Source organism: Planococcus citri, chromosome 2 (assembly GCF_950023065.1).
Source record: "Planococcus citri chromosome 2, ihPlaCitr1.1, whole genome shotgun sequence".
Classification (NCBI taxonomy): Eukaryota; Metazoa; Arthropoda; class Insecta; order Hemiptera; family Pseudococcidae; genus Planococcus; species Planococcus citri.
In genome coordinates, this window is record NC_088678.1 from 12,078,766 (window position 1) to 12,094,819 (window position 16,054).

The 16,054-nt window shown below is 42.8% G+C and overlaps 1 protein-coding gene across 1 annotated transcript; it reads right to left on the bottom strand.

The window, feature by feature from the left end:
- Positions 1-9,589: 9,589 nt before the first annotated feature.
- Positions 9,590-14,884, bottom strand: LOC135833662 (uncharacterized). The gene has a single exon (XM_065347429.1). The coding sequence runs from the start codon at positions 14,882-14,884 to the stop codon at positions 9,590-9,592; it is 5,295 nt and encodes a 1,764-aa protein (XP_065203501.1).
- Between the last annotated feature and the right edge of the window lie 1,170 nt (positions 14,885-16,054).

A 16,054-nucleotide genomic window follows, 5' to 3' on the forward strand; every position in this document is an offset into this window, starting at 1 on the left:
TGACAGGGGATCGACCAAAAAAAAAGTCATTGTATTTTGATCAAATTCAGCAGAGACTTTCATTTTGAGTTGAACATTACTCAGCAATTTTTTTTAGCCCTGTAGATGCCCCTGGAGGAGAGGTATGAGCTCTCAAAGAAAGAGTATTTTCAAAAAAATCGTAATTTTTTCGTTCTAGACCCATACCCACTCTGTTTTGGGAAAAATGGCCCAATCCCAAATTGAATGTTTGAAATTCGGCATTGATTTGTATACCTATGTATTATGTACTTTACATAATTTGGAACTGGTCCATTTTTCCCAAAACAGGTTGAGTGAGGACCAAAGCGAAAAAAACGATAATTTTTTCGAAAATTCTCCCTCTTTAAGGTTCCATTTCTCCTATCCAGAGTCACCTCCGGAGTTTAAATTTTTTCTGAGTAACTTTCAACTCAAAATGAGAGTTTCTGCTGAATTTGGTCAAAATCCGACAACTTTTTTCGCCCCCCTTTAATGCTTACCTTATCCATCTCAGCAGGACGTTGAAAATTAAAATCAACTTTCCACCTTTTGCAATTGGGATGAGATCATAATAAAACGTCAAAAATCCACTAATCATGAAGAAAGTGTCCACCAAACCAGGAACATGTACAAAGCTCATACTATAGTTCCTGTAAAACTGCAAAAAATTCCAATAGCTACTTATAATATGAGTACCTATAGTACCTACTTAAATATTGAAATTGGATATCATATAAATAAGGCTGCGAGCTATACAAAATCCCATACTTCTTCTGTTCCGGTAGCATTCGTTGTGGGGTATCCGAGAGTATGCGAATACCGATGACAGAAAATTAAAAGCATCATGTTGGCAACTTTTGGGAAATGCAATGCTGCGTAGTCTTTGCCATCACTTCTCACCAAGTTCTCGAAATTTCTGGTTATAGAAAATATTTTAGATGCTTCTTTGAGTAGATATTTAGTCGTATTTGATTCATCTGTTTCGTAGTAAAAACCACATAAAACCCATATTGAGAAAAAATCAAATTTCTTCAAGTTGAAATTTCTCAAAATTGAGAATTTTACTCTGCTTATGTGTACCTATCTGTATACGAGTACTAGGGTGGCCCACTTTTTTAAAACCCAAAATTTTTTGTTCTTCACCCTCTAGAGTTGTTCTCTATGACCAAAAAATAATTCCCTGAAAATTTGAGCAAAATCGATCAACATTAACACGTGCCTGAAACGTACCAAAGTTTCAATAATATAGTAGCGCGTCACTAGTACATTTCCCACGGGCGCGACGCGGCACATAACGTAATCTCGCGCGTTCAGCTTCGAACGCTTTCACGAGTACCCCTACCTCCCACTCTATTCTCTCCAAGGCAGTTTTGATGTTGTTTTTTTTTAGCAATAATAAAAACACAATTTTTATTTTGAAATGCACACGTTACATTTACCTACTTGAGCATTATTTTTTAAAACAATCTTCTAACTCGACAACCACATTTAAATTTCAGGGTTTCGCTTTTTTGCGATGGTCTGGGAATTTTGTTCTGTCCTCCTATAGTGGATTTTAGCCCCCCAATGAAGTTTTTCAGAGGTTTTCAACCCTACTTCCCCAATATTCGAATGGGGGCTGTCTCCTGAACCCCGCTAGAGTTAATCATATAAATATAGGAGTTTTTTGAATACCTATGATTCATGATAGGTATGAAGAAGAGTGAAAAGTCTTGAGTGTAAAACAGATATGACCCTCATGAATATTAAAGAGTAAGTATAAGTAACAGTTAGCAACTTTTCAGGAGAGAAAAATGAGATTTCAAGCCTGGTGATTTTCTAGTGTAATGAGGAACACAATCGATACCATTATCATTAAGTAATACTTGACTGAAAACCAATCATTTCAATGGTATAACTCAACTTATACTGTTGAAGTTAAACTGTAAATGAACAAATTTGGACTTATATACCATTGAAATGAGTTGGATTTCTGATGATACAGTGTTGATTTTTGGAAAAAATTTTACATAGCTGGATTGAGCTCAGTCTCCAGAAACAGAAAATGTCAAAATCGCAAAATCGTCAAAAGTTGACGTACCTATACGCTTGATATTTGTGAGGGCCATAATATCAGTTATATACTTAATACTTTTCACTCTTTAATGGGTAGGGGAGTTCGAAGCGCCACCCCACCCGAATAATTTGAGGTCATGATTTATTTTCCTAGGCTTGTGTGAGGTCAAAACTGATGTAAAGAACGTATTCTATACCGATTATGACTCATAATCAAAAAATCCCCCATATTTTGATTGACTCTAGCGGGGTTCAGGAGACAGCCCCCATTCGAATATTGGGGAAGTAGGGTTGAAAACCTCTGAAAAACTTCATTGGGGGGCTAAAATCCACTATAGGGGGGCAGAACAAAATTCCCAGACCATCGCAAAAAAGCGAAACCCCGAAATTTAAATGTGGTTGTCGAGTTAGAAGATTGTTTTAAAAAATAATGCTCGAGTAGGTAAATGTAACGTGTGCATTTCAAAATAAAAATTGTGTTTTTATTATTGCTAAAAAAAAACAACACCAAAACTGCCTTGGAGAGAATAGAGTGGGAGGTAGGGGTACTCGTGAAAGCGTTCGAAGCTGAACGCGCGAGATTACGTTATGTGCCGCGTCGCGCCCGTGGGAAATGTACTAGTGACGCGCTACTATATTATTGAAACTTTGGTACGTTTCAGGCACGTGTTAATGTTGATCGATTTTGCTCAAATTTTCAGGGAATTATTTTTTGGTCATAGAGAACAACTCTAGGGGGTGAAGGATTTGAAAAACAAAACAAAAAAAAATCATGTACAAATATGGGCCACCCTAACGAGTACGTACCATAATTTTCACATGTTGAAGTATCATACATGGTAGAACAAACTGAAATTAAGAATACTGCTTTTAACAACCACCTGAAATAAAGATCAGCTATTTCACAGTGTGCTTACAACGTTTATAAAATCCTCGTGACCAACCAAACAATGTTGTTTCCTTGAGAATAGACAAGCTCTTCTCTTACTTCACAAAGCAAATGGTTCACATTCACAGATATTTCAAGTCCATGAGTGGCGAATATTGGATTCAATGTTTTAACCAGAGAGATTTCTAAATCATTTGGTTTGCAAGATGACGGCATGCATATGGCAAATTTCAACTTCTTTCTGTCAACTCTAGCAGGATTTTCTTGGTACTACATGATAATAGGTATAGGTATAATGAAACGTGCATTATTAGCAACGTAAGCCAGAGGCAGAAGCAGGTAGGCTATTTGTTTCTGTTTTCGAGATACCTACTTATATTAGGGTGGTTCTCATTTAGGTATACTTGGTGGAAACTCTTTTCTCGATTTTTTCTGATCGCAGCCCTCCTCCCAAAGTGCTTCCATGTGATGAAAAAATAAATCCTATAAACTTTAAACTCTCTAAGTAAAAAAAAAGTGGTGCCAGATTGTCCCCCATCATTTTTTTTTAAATCAAAAAATGGAAAAGGAAGCAAAATTTGTCAATTTTTGATTTTTTTTTTCATTCAGCTCCCTCTTAGTATCCCCCATGAGAATTACAGGCTAGTTTAGTATTTATCTAGGTTGGATTAGTTCAAATCATTTCTGGCCCAAATGTTGCTCTTTTTACAACCCCCCCCCCACTTTTTTTCACTGAAGATAAAAACAAAATCCAGGAATTATTTTCTCACCAAATGGAACAACCTTGGAGGGGGGGACAAAAAATCTCAAACTTATAAATAAGAGCCACCCTATCTACTTTACCATCATTATGGCTTCCCAAGCAGAAATCATTCCATTAGGTACTTCAACGACCTCATTTTGTAATGTATGCGAAAAATCATACGTTGCTTCAACGAGGCAGTATTTTCCATTGATCCCATGCGAGGAAATAGTCAAACATTCTTCATAATTTCCCATATAATTTACTGCGCCAGAAAAGATACCACCTACGGGCCATTCTGATGACTCCATCACTAAAAAATACACATAAATATGTACTATGTAAATTGCGTGTGGAACCTACTTTGTTTGCAAACACACCACGAATAGGTATTATTTCATTAGGTATTTTTATTTGTGGCGGGCGTTTAAACTATTTTCAGAATCGTATGTATAAGTATGCAAAGTCATCCATTAGTATTAGGTACCTATACCTATTGTATGTATGTACTTGTACTAAGTAGGCCTATTAACATAATTTTCATAATTACCTAGGTTGTTTTTTTACATGATAAATGTTAAGCTAACACTCAAAATTTTCAAAAGTTGAAATTTTGTCAATTTTCAAGGAGAACTTTGGTGCTGCACCCGCCGCGCCAATGCTAATTTCAGCTGTTGAAATTGATTAATCAATTTTTAGAAAATTTTTAAAACTTCAAATTATGGTCCATTTTCAATGGAAAAAAAAAATCAAAATTACAACAAAGGCTAAAATTTGGTTTAAGAATACTCCACCCCCCCCCCGCCTGAGCTGTAAACCCAAGTGTTGTTAGACGGATATGCATTAATGCTAACGTGCAAATAGGAAAAGAGTAGCTTATCCCTTCCATCACCTATGAGGTGATGAGGTTTTTAGCCAAATTTTTGTAAAAAATGATGGCTATTGCGGTAGGCCCGACTTTGGATAAAAAGGTCAGGGGTCAAAAATTTTGATAGTTCTCGACGTTTTGAGCTCAAACTAGACGATTCCAGGTGTGTCAGTTTTTATATATATATATATATATATATATATATAGGTTTATATAGGTATTAGTATCCAGACATGTCAACTATTGAATGGGTTAATTTTACTATACAAGTGGACTGACCAACTTCTCAACTATAGTTGACAAGTCATGGGTTAATTTTACTATACAAGTCAACTATGAGTTTTCAGAAACTTCCACCAGAGGGCGCATGGCTTAGAAATCAAGGGGCGAGGACGAACGCAGGGTCTACAGTCAATTTGTAGTGAGTAGAATGTGATGTGCTGGTGGAGATGTGTGCAAATACATCGATCCTGAGTGTACACGACAACAAATTTGACTTGAAATTTTTCAGTATTTTATTAGCCTATGAAAAATTTAAAAACATCAAAAAATTTTATGCTGTTTAAGCTTTCTTTTGGTGCCTTAACTTTATCAAAATTCAAATTACTTTGACTCCATTTTCAAAAATTTTCTTCAAAATTTAGTCTAAAAATCTGATTTCTTTTTTCAAAACATAGATTTTTTTAATGTTAGACTGAATCTGCAAATAAAATTTTAATAAGCGATTTAGAACAGAAATTATACCAATTTTAAACTTTTGTTCACTTTTCTGCATATATGCCAAGCATAGTTGACATGTCTGGTCGCTAGCAAATATATATATAGAAGTTTCACCGAAACTTGAATTTTCAACTTTATCAATTTGGAGACATTCTAATGAATGAAACGGGATGAAACTTGGAGAATAGGGTTCTTTTGAGAGCTAGAGTTGACCTCTAGAGTGGGGAGGGTCAAAGTTGAAAATTACAGAAAGGTCATTTTTTGGAGGGGCATAATATGGCCCCAAATGAACGAAAAAGGTCCAAAATCATACCATAGGTCAGTACCTCCATTGTGATCAACATATCCAAATTTCAGCTTCCTAGGTCATCCCCACCCCATTTTAAGTGAGAAAAACCACATTTTACCCCTATTTTTGACCCCTTCACCCCTAAAACTGACCTTAGGAGTCCAAATTTTCAGCATACAATGAGAGGGTGCCCCTTGAGTGCTTTTTGCAGGTTTCAACCTTCCAACCCCATTTGACCCCTCTCCAGGGTCAAAAGAGTGGATTTTTGCGTGTTTTTTGACGTTTAGCCAAGCCTACAGCCCCTCCAAATTGACCTAGAGGGTCCAAATTTTCACAGTACATTGGGAGGATGTACCCGAAGTGCCTTTTGCCAGTTTCAACCTTCCAACCCCATTTGACCCCTCTCCAGGGTCAAAAAAGTGGATTTTTTCATCCATTTAACGTGTTTTTTTGAAAATTTCAACATTTAGCCAAGCCTACAGCCCCTCCAAATTGACCTAGAGGGTCCAAATTTTTACAGTACAATGCGAGGATGTACCCGAAGTGCCTTTTGCATGTTTCAACCGTCCAACCCCATTTTTACAGAAAGGTCATTTTTTTGGAGGGGCATAATATGACCCCAAATGAATGAAAAGGGTCCAAATTCATACCATTGGTCAGTACTCCTATTGTGATCAACATATCCAAATTTCAGCTTCCTAGGTCATCCCCACTTCATTTTAGTTGGGAAAAACCACATTTTACCCCTATTTTTGACCCCCTCACCCCTAAAATTGAGCTAGGGGGTCCAAATTCTCAGCATACAATAAGAGGGTGTCCCTTGAATGCTTTTTGCAGGATTTAACCTTCCAACCACATTTGACCCCTCACCAGGGTCAAAAAAGTGGATTTTTGCGTGTTTTTTGACGTTTAGCCAGACCTACAGCCCCTCCAAATTGACCTAGAGGGTCCAAATTTTCACAGTACATTGGGAGGGTGCACCCGTAGTGCCTTTTGCAGGTTTCAACCCTCCAACCCCATTTAACCCCTCTCCAGGGTCAAAAAAGTGGATTTTTTCATCGATTTTACGTGTTTTTTGAAAATTTTGACCTTTAGCCAAGCCTACAGACCCTCCAAATTGACCTAGAGGGTCCAAATTCTCACAGTACATTGGGAGCTTGTACCCGAAGTGCCTTTTGCATTTTTCAACCGTCCAACCCCATTTTTACAAAAAGGTCATTTTTTTGGAGGGGCATAATATGACCCCAAATGAAGGAAAAGGGTCCAAATTCATTTGTGATCAACATATCAAAATTTCAGCTTCCTAGGTGATTCCCACTCCATTTTAGTTGGGAAAAACCACATTTTACCCCTATTTTTGACCCCCTCAACTCTAAAACTGAGCTAGGGGGTCCAAATTCTTAGCATACAATAAGAGGGTGCCCCTTGAATGCTTTTTGCAGGATTTAACCTTCCAACCCCATTTGACCCCTCACCAGGGTCAAAAAGTGGATTTTTGTGTGTTTTTTGACGTTTAGCCAGATGGGGCAAAGTCCCCCCCCCCGCCAACATAAGAAAGAAATCGCGGAAGAAGTGATTTGGGCGAAGCCCATGGGGGTGCAGGGGGGGCAACGTCCCCCCAAACGCAGGCGAAGCACTGAAGCGAAGCGAGGGTGCGAGTAGTTGAAGGTGCCTTCAAGCGAAGCGCAGAACACAAAAAAAAGACAGCAGCAGGAGGTAATTGGGCGATGCCCAAGGGGGGTGCAGGGGAGACAAAGTCCCCCCGCTAACACAAGAAAGAAATCGCGGAAGGAGTGATTTGGGCGAAGCCCATGGGGGTGTAGGGGGGACAACGTCCCCCCAAATGCAAGCGAAGCACAGGTGCGAAGCGAGGGTGCGAGTAGTTCAAGCGAAGCGCAGAACACGAAAAAAAGACAGCAGCAGGAGGTAATTAGGCGAAGCCCAAGGGGGGTGCAGGAGGGACAAAGTCCCCCCGCTAACACAAGAAAGAAATCGCGGAAGGAGTGATCATGGGGGGGTGTAGGGGGGACAACGTCCCCCCAAATGCAAGCGAAGCACAGGAGCGAAGCGAGGGTGCGAGTAGTTCAAGCGAAGCGCAGAACACGAAAAAAAGACATCAGTAGGAGGTAATTGGGCGAAGCCCAAGGGGGTGCAGGGGGGACAAAGTCCCCCCAAATACAGGCGAAGCACAGGAGCGAAGCGAGGGTGCGAGTAGTTCAAGAGCCCTCAATGTTTCTGGCACAAAAATTTGGCTCTTACGTAGCGGCAGACTGCTACGACTTTTTTTTTTTGGTAAACACCTCAGACGCACTGGGCACCGAGGGTTAAATTTCAATTATAAAAGAAAAACAATCTTAATCTTAAGGTTACTAGAGTATATTACTATTTCTAAAGTTGAAATACAGCTTCACCCCAAGATCAAGACAAGGGATGGGAAGGGGAATGGGGGTGGTGAGACGGATTGTCCACCTTGACCCAAACCCCTAGGCAGTTGCAGGCCTGGTGGTCACTTTCCAGGTTTCATTTGCACGCTGACCTGTTCAGATCACGACTGAGCCCCAAACCCATCTTGGGGTGAAGTATGAGGGGGGGTGATTTCGCCTAGGGGTGGTCCAAACAAGTTGGGGCCCCTAGTTAAAGACCACAAGGTACATTAGGATATTCATGGGACGGTCAGTGCACTTGCTACTGGCTTCTCACCAACCAACCACATGAAAGATTGCTATTATTCTTCAAGTTAAAGCTAAGTAGGGCCTACATATATACCTATAATACAATTTTAGATATCTTCATCCAGGTTTGTCTTCAATCTCAACATCTGGATAGTTTGGCTTCTTCTTTTCTTCTGGGTTATGATTTGGTTTGGGAAATGAAAAATGAAAAAAGAAATATACATGAATGGTGGAAATGCAAAGGGTGCTAAGTCCCAAAACCATTTTTTTTACACCAGAGCGTAAAAACTAGTTCACGTAACACGTACGTACCTATTATGGAAAGCGCTATCTTTCGGTGTTCATTAGTATAACTTGGAGAAGTGTTTCTTCTGATGTGACACTAGGAGCGCATGCACGACAACACATAGTAAACATTACATTGAAAACACGCGTTTTGAAAAAATGGCACTTAGCAGTCTTAGCACCCTTTGCATTTCCACCATTCACATATATACAAGTAAGGTAAAGTGCGGTAATTCCGATATGGGGTAATTCCAATAGCAAGTCACAGCTTTGTTGCAAAACACATTTTGGCACAAATGATGAAGAAAGTTGGTAGTTTTAGTACTAACCTACACCCATTAATGATCAGATGGTCCATCATCTGCTCCGTTTTGTCAACTCTATGCAGTGTTCAACATCTGAATGCCCAAAACCTTTGCCGCAAAAAACAGTGCATTTTTGAAACTCGTTTTTACCATTCAAAACTTGTTGAAAAATTCTGTTTAGACGTTGAAATTTGATGAACATGTGTTAAAGTGTCACTACCTCTTTTGATTTTGCTTTTATAATTATTTGTTTGGTGGTATTGAATTATTAAACATGTCAATCATTTTTCATGCCGCAGGGTAATTCCGATAGCCCTAGCAAAATTGCCCTGTAATGTTTTTTTCTCTGTTTTGATGTAGTATTGTTGGGGGGGGGGGGTCGAAATTACCAAAGAAAAACTTCAAAAGGGGTGTTTATGTACTAATGCATCGATCTTCGAATTAGTAATTAATCGTAAAAAACTCGAAAACGTAGATAATTCACTCGAAAATATAATTAAAAAACTCGAAACCGAAGCATTTTTGAACGTTTTATTCGAAAGTAAGAAGTACATACATAGGCTGATGAAATATAAGAAAAATTTCGTCGTAAGTATAGAATACACATATAACAGTACATTTTCCAAAGAGAAGCGAGTCGAAAATGTGGTCGTGGTTCGCATCTGCGGCCATAGGCCGCGTGACGAACAACCGGTTCACTACGGTAGTAGGTACTTAGGTAGGTACAACTTTTTACTTTTTTTTTTAAAGGGATGAATCGAGCGTTAACATCCCGCCGCCGTCGACGTCAGGGTTACTGGCGTCGAAATTGACTCTAGAGTTGGCAGTAGGACGAGCCGATGGACGGGGCGCGTAAGCTGGGAACCGTTGCGGCTTACTAGATCGACGACACGAACGATTCCGTCCTTTCCAGGATGCGTCTGCGTAATTCTGGCCAAAGGCCAAGTCAAAGGCGCCGCTTTTTCGTCGCGAATCAGCACGATATCACCAACGTTCAGTGCTGGGGCTGTCGAGGTCCATTTTACACGTTTCTGGAGGGACCGCAAATATTCCTCGGACCATCGACGCCAGAAGTGATTACGTAGCTGTGTGACGAGAGTCCAGCGCTTGACAGACGAAATATTCTCGAGTTCAACGAACTCCTCCGGTAGAGCCACTAATGGTCTCCCGATAAGGAAGTGTCCAGGGGTCAGCGCATCTGGATTGACGTTCGAGGTGAGTGGAACGAGGGGGCGAGAATTCATTATCGCCTCCACTTCTGCAACAAAGGTTGAAAGCTCATCTAGGACTAATCGTTGTGATCCGACGATGCGGTAGAGGTACTGCTTCATGATGAGCACGGCGGATTCCCACAGGCCACCCATGTGAGGCGCTGCTGGTGGATTGAACCGCCATTCGATGCTCCGAACGAGTGCGTAGTTCTGGATAGCTGGATCGCGCATTATTCTGTCGAATTGTCGGTTTAATTCGTTGGAGGCGCCCACAAAATTGGTGCCATTGTCTGAGTAGACAATTTGCGGTAGGCCGCGTCGTGAAACGAAGCGCCCAAAGCAGGCTAAAAATGCTGGAGTAGATAGGTCAGCGACTGTATCGAGGTGAACGGCCTTTGTGCTGAAGCACACAAATACAGCTACGTAGGCTTTAAGCTCAGTAGCGCTGCGGCTACGTATGTCTGGCTTGCGCGTAAAGGGACCAGCGAAATCCACTCCCATGACAGAAAATGGTGGCGTTGGCCTGACTCGAGTTTCCGGCAGATCCGCCATAAATGGACTCTGTGGCGAGCGCCGTGAAATTCGTGTGCACTTGGCGCAAGTGCGAATGCAGCGTTGAATCGGCGCGGTGAGATTGCCAATGAACCAATACCGTCGGCGTAAGAAATTCTCGATAAACTGCGCTCCGGAGTGCGAGTAGAAAAAATGGCAATCTCGAACGAGAAGTTTGACAAGTCGATGTGCTGCTGGTAGGATGACTGGATGGCGTTGGTGAAACGGAAGCTCTGCATGGGTAATTCGTCCACCTACTCGGATCAGTCCCTTGTGCAGAATAGGTGCCAACGATCTCAGGTGACTTTTTGCTGGTAGAACCTTCTTAACTGAGAAGCACTGGAGCTCCTTGGCAAACTCGTCAGCCTGAACTGCTTGCAATAGAACTGCTTCTGCGCGTCGTCGCTCGGTGACAGAAAAACAGCCGCCTGGTGGAGTGGTTTTTCGTGTCTTGGCTATGAGGAAGTCCTTGACTCGAAGTAGCGCCATAACTGTACGGAGGACTCGTGAATATTCGGAGAATTGATGGAGTAGGTGAGGGACGACGTTGACATATTCGACAGCTGGGGTCATCCTGACTACCAATGCTGAAACGGTGGTGCGGACTTCGCTCTGAACGGACTGTGGGATCTCTGACGCATTCAGGAATTTGGGACCAGAAGTCCACATCTCCTGGCACTCTTGGAATTTAGAGAAGGAATCGTCTCGTGTAGCCAAGTCCGCTGGATTTTGCTCACCTGGTATGTGTCGCCATTGGTCCGCGGATACCACAGCCGTAATTTTTCTGACTAGGTTCGCTTCGAACGGCTTCCAATGGCCGGCATCCTTCGCTAGGTAGGCGAGAACAATAGTTGAGTCTGTGTACAAGTGGCATTGTGCGATAGGGTAGCAGAGCGCGCTTGTTACTTCTTGCAGTAATTCGACTAGGAGAAGGGCACCACCCAACTCCAGTTGAGGTATCGTACGTGCTGTTGTTCTGGGTGCGACGCGTGTCTTGGCTTGTACCAATCGAACAGTGACTGTAGCTCCGTTGCGTCGTCGGATGTACACACAGGCGGCATAGGCCTGCTGGCTCGCGTCGGAGAGGCCATGCACTTCGTACTGCATGAGAGTGGGATCGCCCGTGGCGAGGTAGCGTTCAATACTAATGTCCGCAAGTAAGGGGATCTTTGAGAAGAATTCGTCGAAGCGTAGTTGCATACTGGGTGCGATCTGATCATCCCAATCCACATTTGCCAGCCATAATTCTTGGATCAGTAGTTTTCCGGTAATGGTGAGAGGAGATAGCCACCCTAGAGGGTCAAAAATCTTTGAGATCAATGACAGTGCAGTGCGTCGTGTTAGCAGGGCTCCAGGCGACTTCACCTCGGCTAAGCTAGAGAACTGGAACGTATCAGCCTGGGTGTTCCATTCGATTCCTAGGACATTCCCACGTTTGAGAAGCTCAGGATCAATGGTCTCTGAAGAAGGTAGCTGTAGTGCTGGATGGTTTGCGCGCCATTTCAATGGCGAAAATTCCATCCCAGCAGTCTTGAGTAGAGAGAGAAGGTCATCTCGGAGCTGTTGAGCCGCTTCAAGCGAGTCTGCGCCTGATGCGCTGTCATCCATATACGTCTCTCGTTCAAGGACTTCAGCTGCGGCTGGGAAGGCGGCTTTACCATCGATGGCTAGCTGCATGAGGCATCTTGTCGCTTCATAGGGCGCAGAGCCCTCACCATAGGTGACTGTATTGAGTTGAAAATCTATGATTACTTGATCGATCCGCATTACGATTCGTTGCATGTCGCGATCCTTGATTGCTCGAAGTAACTGTCTGTAGAGCTTGACCACATCTCCAGTGAATGCGTACGCGTGTGTCCGAAACCGCGTGATAATCCAGGCAAGCTTGGCTTGTATCGTAGGCCCAACGTAGAGAAGGTCGTTGAGAGATAAGCCATTGCTGGATGGAGCTGACGCATTGAAGACCACGCGAATTTTTCCGTTATGATAAACGGCATGATGAGGTAGGTAGTACACTTCTTGGTCTGGAGTTGGAGGCGCGCATCGCGTCATATGACCGAGTTCTTCATACTCTGTCATAAACTGCAAGTACTGGTCATCAATGCGAGTGCGTCGGAGCTGCGCGACTGCCTGGCTACGCGATTCGCCAACTGTGAGGCCCGGACGTCGTGGGAGTGTGACAACAAAGCGTCCTGTAGAGTCTCGTGTGTAGGTTGTCTCAAAAATACGCTTGCATTCTCGTTCGTCGGAGGTACGCTTGTCTGTGTCGCGCGGTGGACCTTCTGCATCCAGAAACTCGGTGATAGCGCGCAGCTCCTCGGATGTAACTGTCGCCTTGAAGCAGCGAACGTTGGATGGCGCATTTGGCGCCAGAAAGGGACCCACGAGCAACCAACCAAACTGTGAGCTCTGTAGCACAGGTGCGCTTGGCTGACGTCGGAACTCAGGTAGTAGAATGTCGTAGATCGAGTCTGCGCCGATTAGGATGTCGATATCCTTGTGCTCGTTGAACTGCGGATCGGTGAGGTGTAAGCCTTCCACCTGCCAGTCTGATGGGATGGTGAAGGCGTCGCTGGGAAGTGGCTCAGTAATTTGATCGATGACCAATGCTGCGATGCTGATGGAGAATGGTGCGTTGCGCGCTGTCAGCTGTACAGTAGTACGCTGGCTGGACAACGCTGCGGCGCTACGTATGCCGCTGATTGCTGTACTGAATGGTGATGTCGGAAGTTTGAGTCTCTGCTGAAGTCTGGTTGTAATGAAGGATACGTGCGATGCGCCGTCCAGTAGCACTGTCGCTTCACAGGAACCATACGCTGATTTGGCTGTTACTATCGCTGTTGCGAGCAGAACCCCATTGGTCCGTCGCCTCATAAGTGCGGTTACCACAGCGCCATTGGGTCCAGTACTAGGTGGAACGGAGGTACCTGTACCTGGGGTTCCAGAGGCCGCCGCCGATGGCGTAACTATCGGATTCTCAGTAGGTGCTTCGGAATGGAGTAATGTATGATGAAGCTTGTGGCACTGTTTGCAGCGAATGGACTTACAATTGGTTGCCCAATGGCCCTTCGAGAAACAGTTCACGCACAGCTTCGCATCTCGAACTTTCTGGTATCTGGCAGGAACACTGAGCGCCTTGAACTGGTTACACTGGTACAGGGGATGCGTCTGGTCGCAACACACACACGGACGTGGCTGGTAAGTAGGCGCCGCCTCCGCCGCCGCTGCGGACTTGCTAGCTGTCACTGGAGGAGTAGGTGGACCGTCGGCTGTGGAGGTAGCTACCAACGCAGCAGTACGATGTCGAGTAGGTTTCGTCGAAACTGAGTCTTTCTTGGTTGAGTCACCGATGTACACGGACGAAATTACACATAGACGACGCTCCAGGAACTCCATGAGGTCGCTGTATGAGCTGGATTCGTTGATTACTTCGTCGTCTAGCTGATCATTGTCTAATTTGTCAGATAGCTTCATCTCCCACAGCTCTCGCGTGCGTTTATCCAGTTTGGAGACGATTAACTGGCTGATGAGCTCACTGGATAGCATGTCGAGTTGGAAACTGAGATTCTCTAGTGCACGAACAGTTGATGTGGTGAGATTAATGAGCTGGCGGAGCGAATTCGGTTCATTCTCGGAAACGGAAGGTAGTCGAAGGAGTTTAGTCAAAAATACACGTAAATTCAAGCGCTTGTTTTCGTACCTTCGTCTGAGCTGCGTAATGGCTGTCTGATAATTCTCTTGGAGTAGTGGAATTCCTTTAATTCGCTCATAGGCATCGCCTTTAACACAGTCTAATAAGTACTCGAACCTGGCCAAATCATCAACGGAGTCGTCTCGCAGCGCGACTGTAAAGCGTTGATAGAAGCTGGCCCATCCCTCAATTTCTCCATCAAACTCCGGAAGGTTTCGCTTGGGTAATCTCACTGATGATTTATTAATTACTATTGGGTTGGAGTTGACACAGGAACCATACTGTTGAGAGGACTGTACACTGGGAGTAGGCTCTAGGCGATCTAGCTCAGTTTCCATCTCAGCTACGAGCTGAAAATATTCGTTAGCTACCTGATTCGCGGTGTCATCAGTCTCTGCTGGGTCTTCTAGTATTAATTCGGAGGTTAAATTCTCAAACTCTGCGTATTTAGCTTCGAGGCTCTCTAGTCGTTTCTTGAGCTCTCGCGGAGTTTTAGTAATTGCCACATTATTGAACCATGTTCTCGTAGATGTAAAAATACTGACAATATTATTTCTCAATCTGCGGATCGAATCCGGCGTTTGCTTACTTGTAGGAAGTACCATGGCTGAGTAAAGCGAATACTGGCTGATGTACGAATTCTAAAGTATGATAACTAGTAAGAAAGCTGTTGTATAAATTTCTAAGTACTATAAGTGCGTGCATATAATCATGTCGCAATGCCGCGGCTGCACATAACACTCACGAACTCGCGATCACAATTATCACCGTAGGGGTCACCAAAAAATGTTTATGTACTAATGCATCGATCTTCGAATTAGTAATTAATCGTAAAAAACTCGAAAACGTAGATAATTCACTCGAAAATATAATTAAAAAACTCGAAACCGAAGCATTTTTGAACGTTTTATTCGAAAGTAAGAAGTACATACATAGGCTGATGAAATATAAGAAAAATTTCGTCGTAAGTATAGAATACACATATAACAGTACATTTTCCAAAGAGAAGCGAGTTGAAAACGTGGTCGTGGTTCGCATCCGCGGCCATAGGCCGCGTGACGAACAACCGGTTCCCTACGGTAGTAGGTACTTAGGTAGGTACAACTTTTTACTTTTTTTTTTAAAGGGATGAATCGAGCGTTAACAAGGGGGCTTTTTTCTCTAGTTAGTCTAGTTTTCAAAAATTATGCCTCAAAAATGCATCGTATTTTTGAAAAAAATTTAATTTTTGTCCTAATGATTCAATTTACATGAAATAAAAACTTAAGTATGCCATAAATGGTATATTTCAACATTACTGGCTCGGAATCACCCTGGGAGAATAACTTTCCTTATGAAACTCGTTATTGGAAGTACCCTAAAAATGGGGTTATTCTGATAACTCAAGCTTCCAAAATGTTTTTTCAATTATAGTAAGTATGTATGAAGCCTCCGCACAAATCACCCTTCAATAGTCAATGTGTATAGCTGAAGGATGTAGGAATAGAGTTGTTTCATCATTCTTGCCCCAAAATGTGCAGGAAATCCAAAAAATGAGAAATTGCTAAAATTTTGAATTTTGCCATCGGAATTACCCCACTTTACCTTAATAAAAAGTTATTTACATTTACATTTAAGGGCCATACCTGCACAAACTACTATCTACACTGAAACCCTATCTATATTATGCATTTGGATATACAGGGTGGACAGAAATATCGGGTACCCCTAAAAAAGTTTTTCATTAAAAATATAGGTTGGCAACGTGAAATAGATGCATATGATTGGTGAAATGT

What these genes read in the sequence shown, in the direction of transcription:
- LOC135833662 (XM_065347429.1), bottom strand. Translation starts at nt 14,884, where the DNA reads ATGGTACTTCCTACAAGTAAGCAAACGCCGGATTCGATCCGCAGATTG.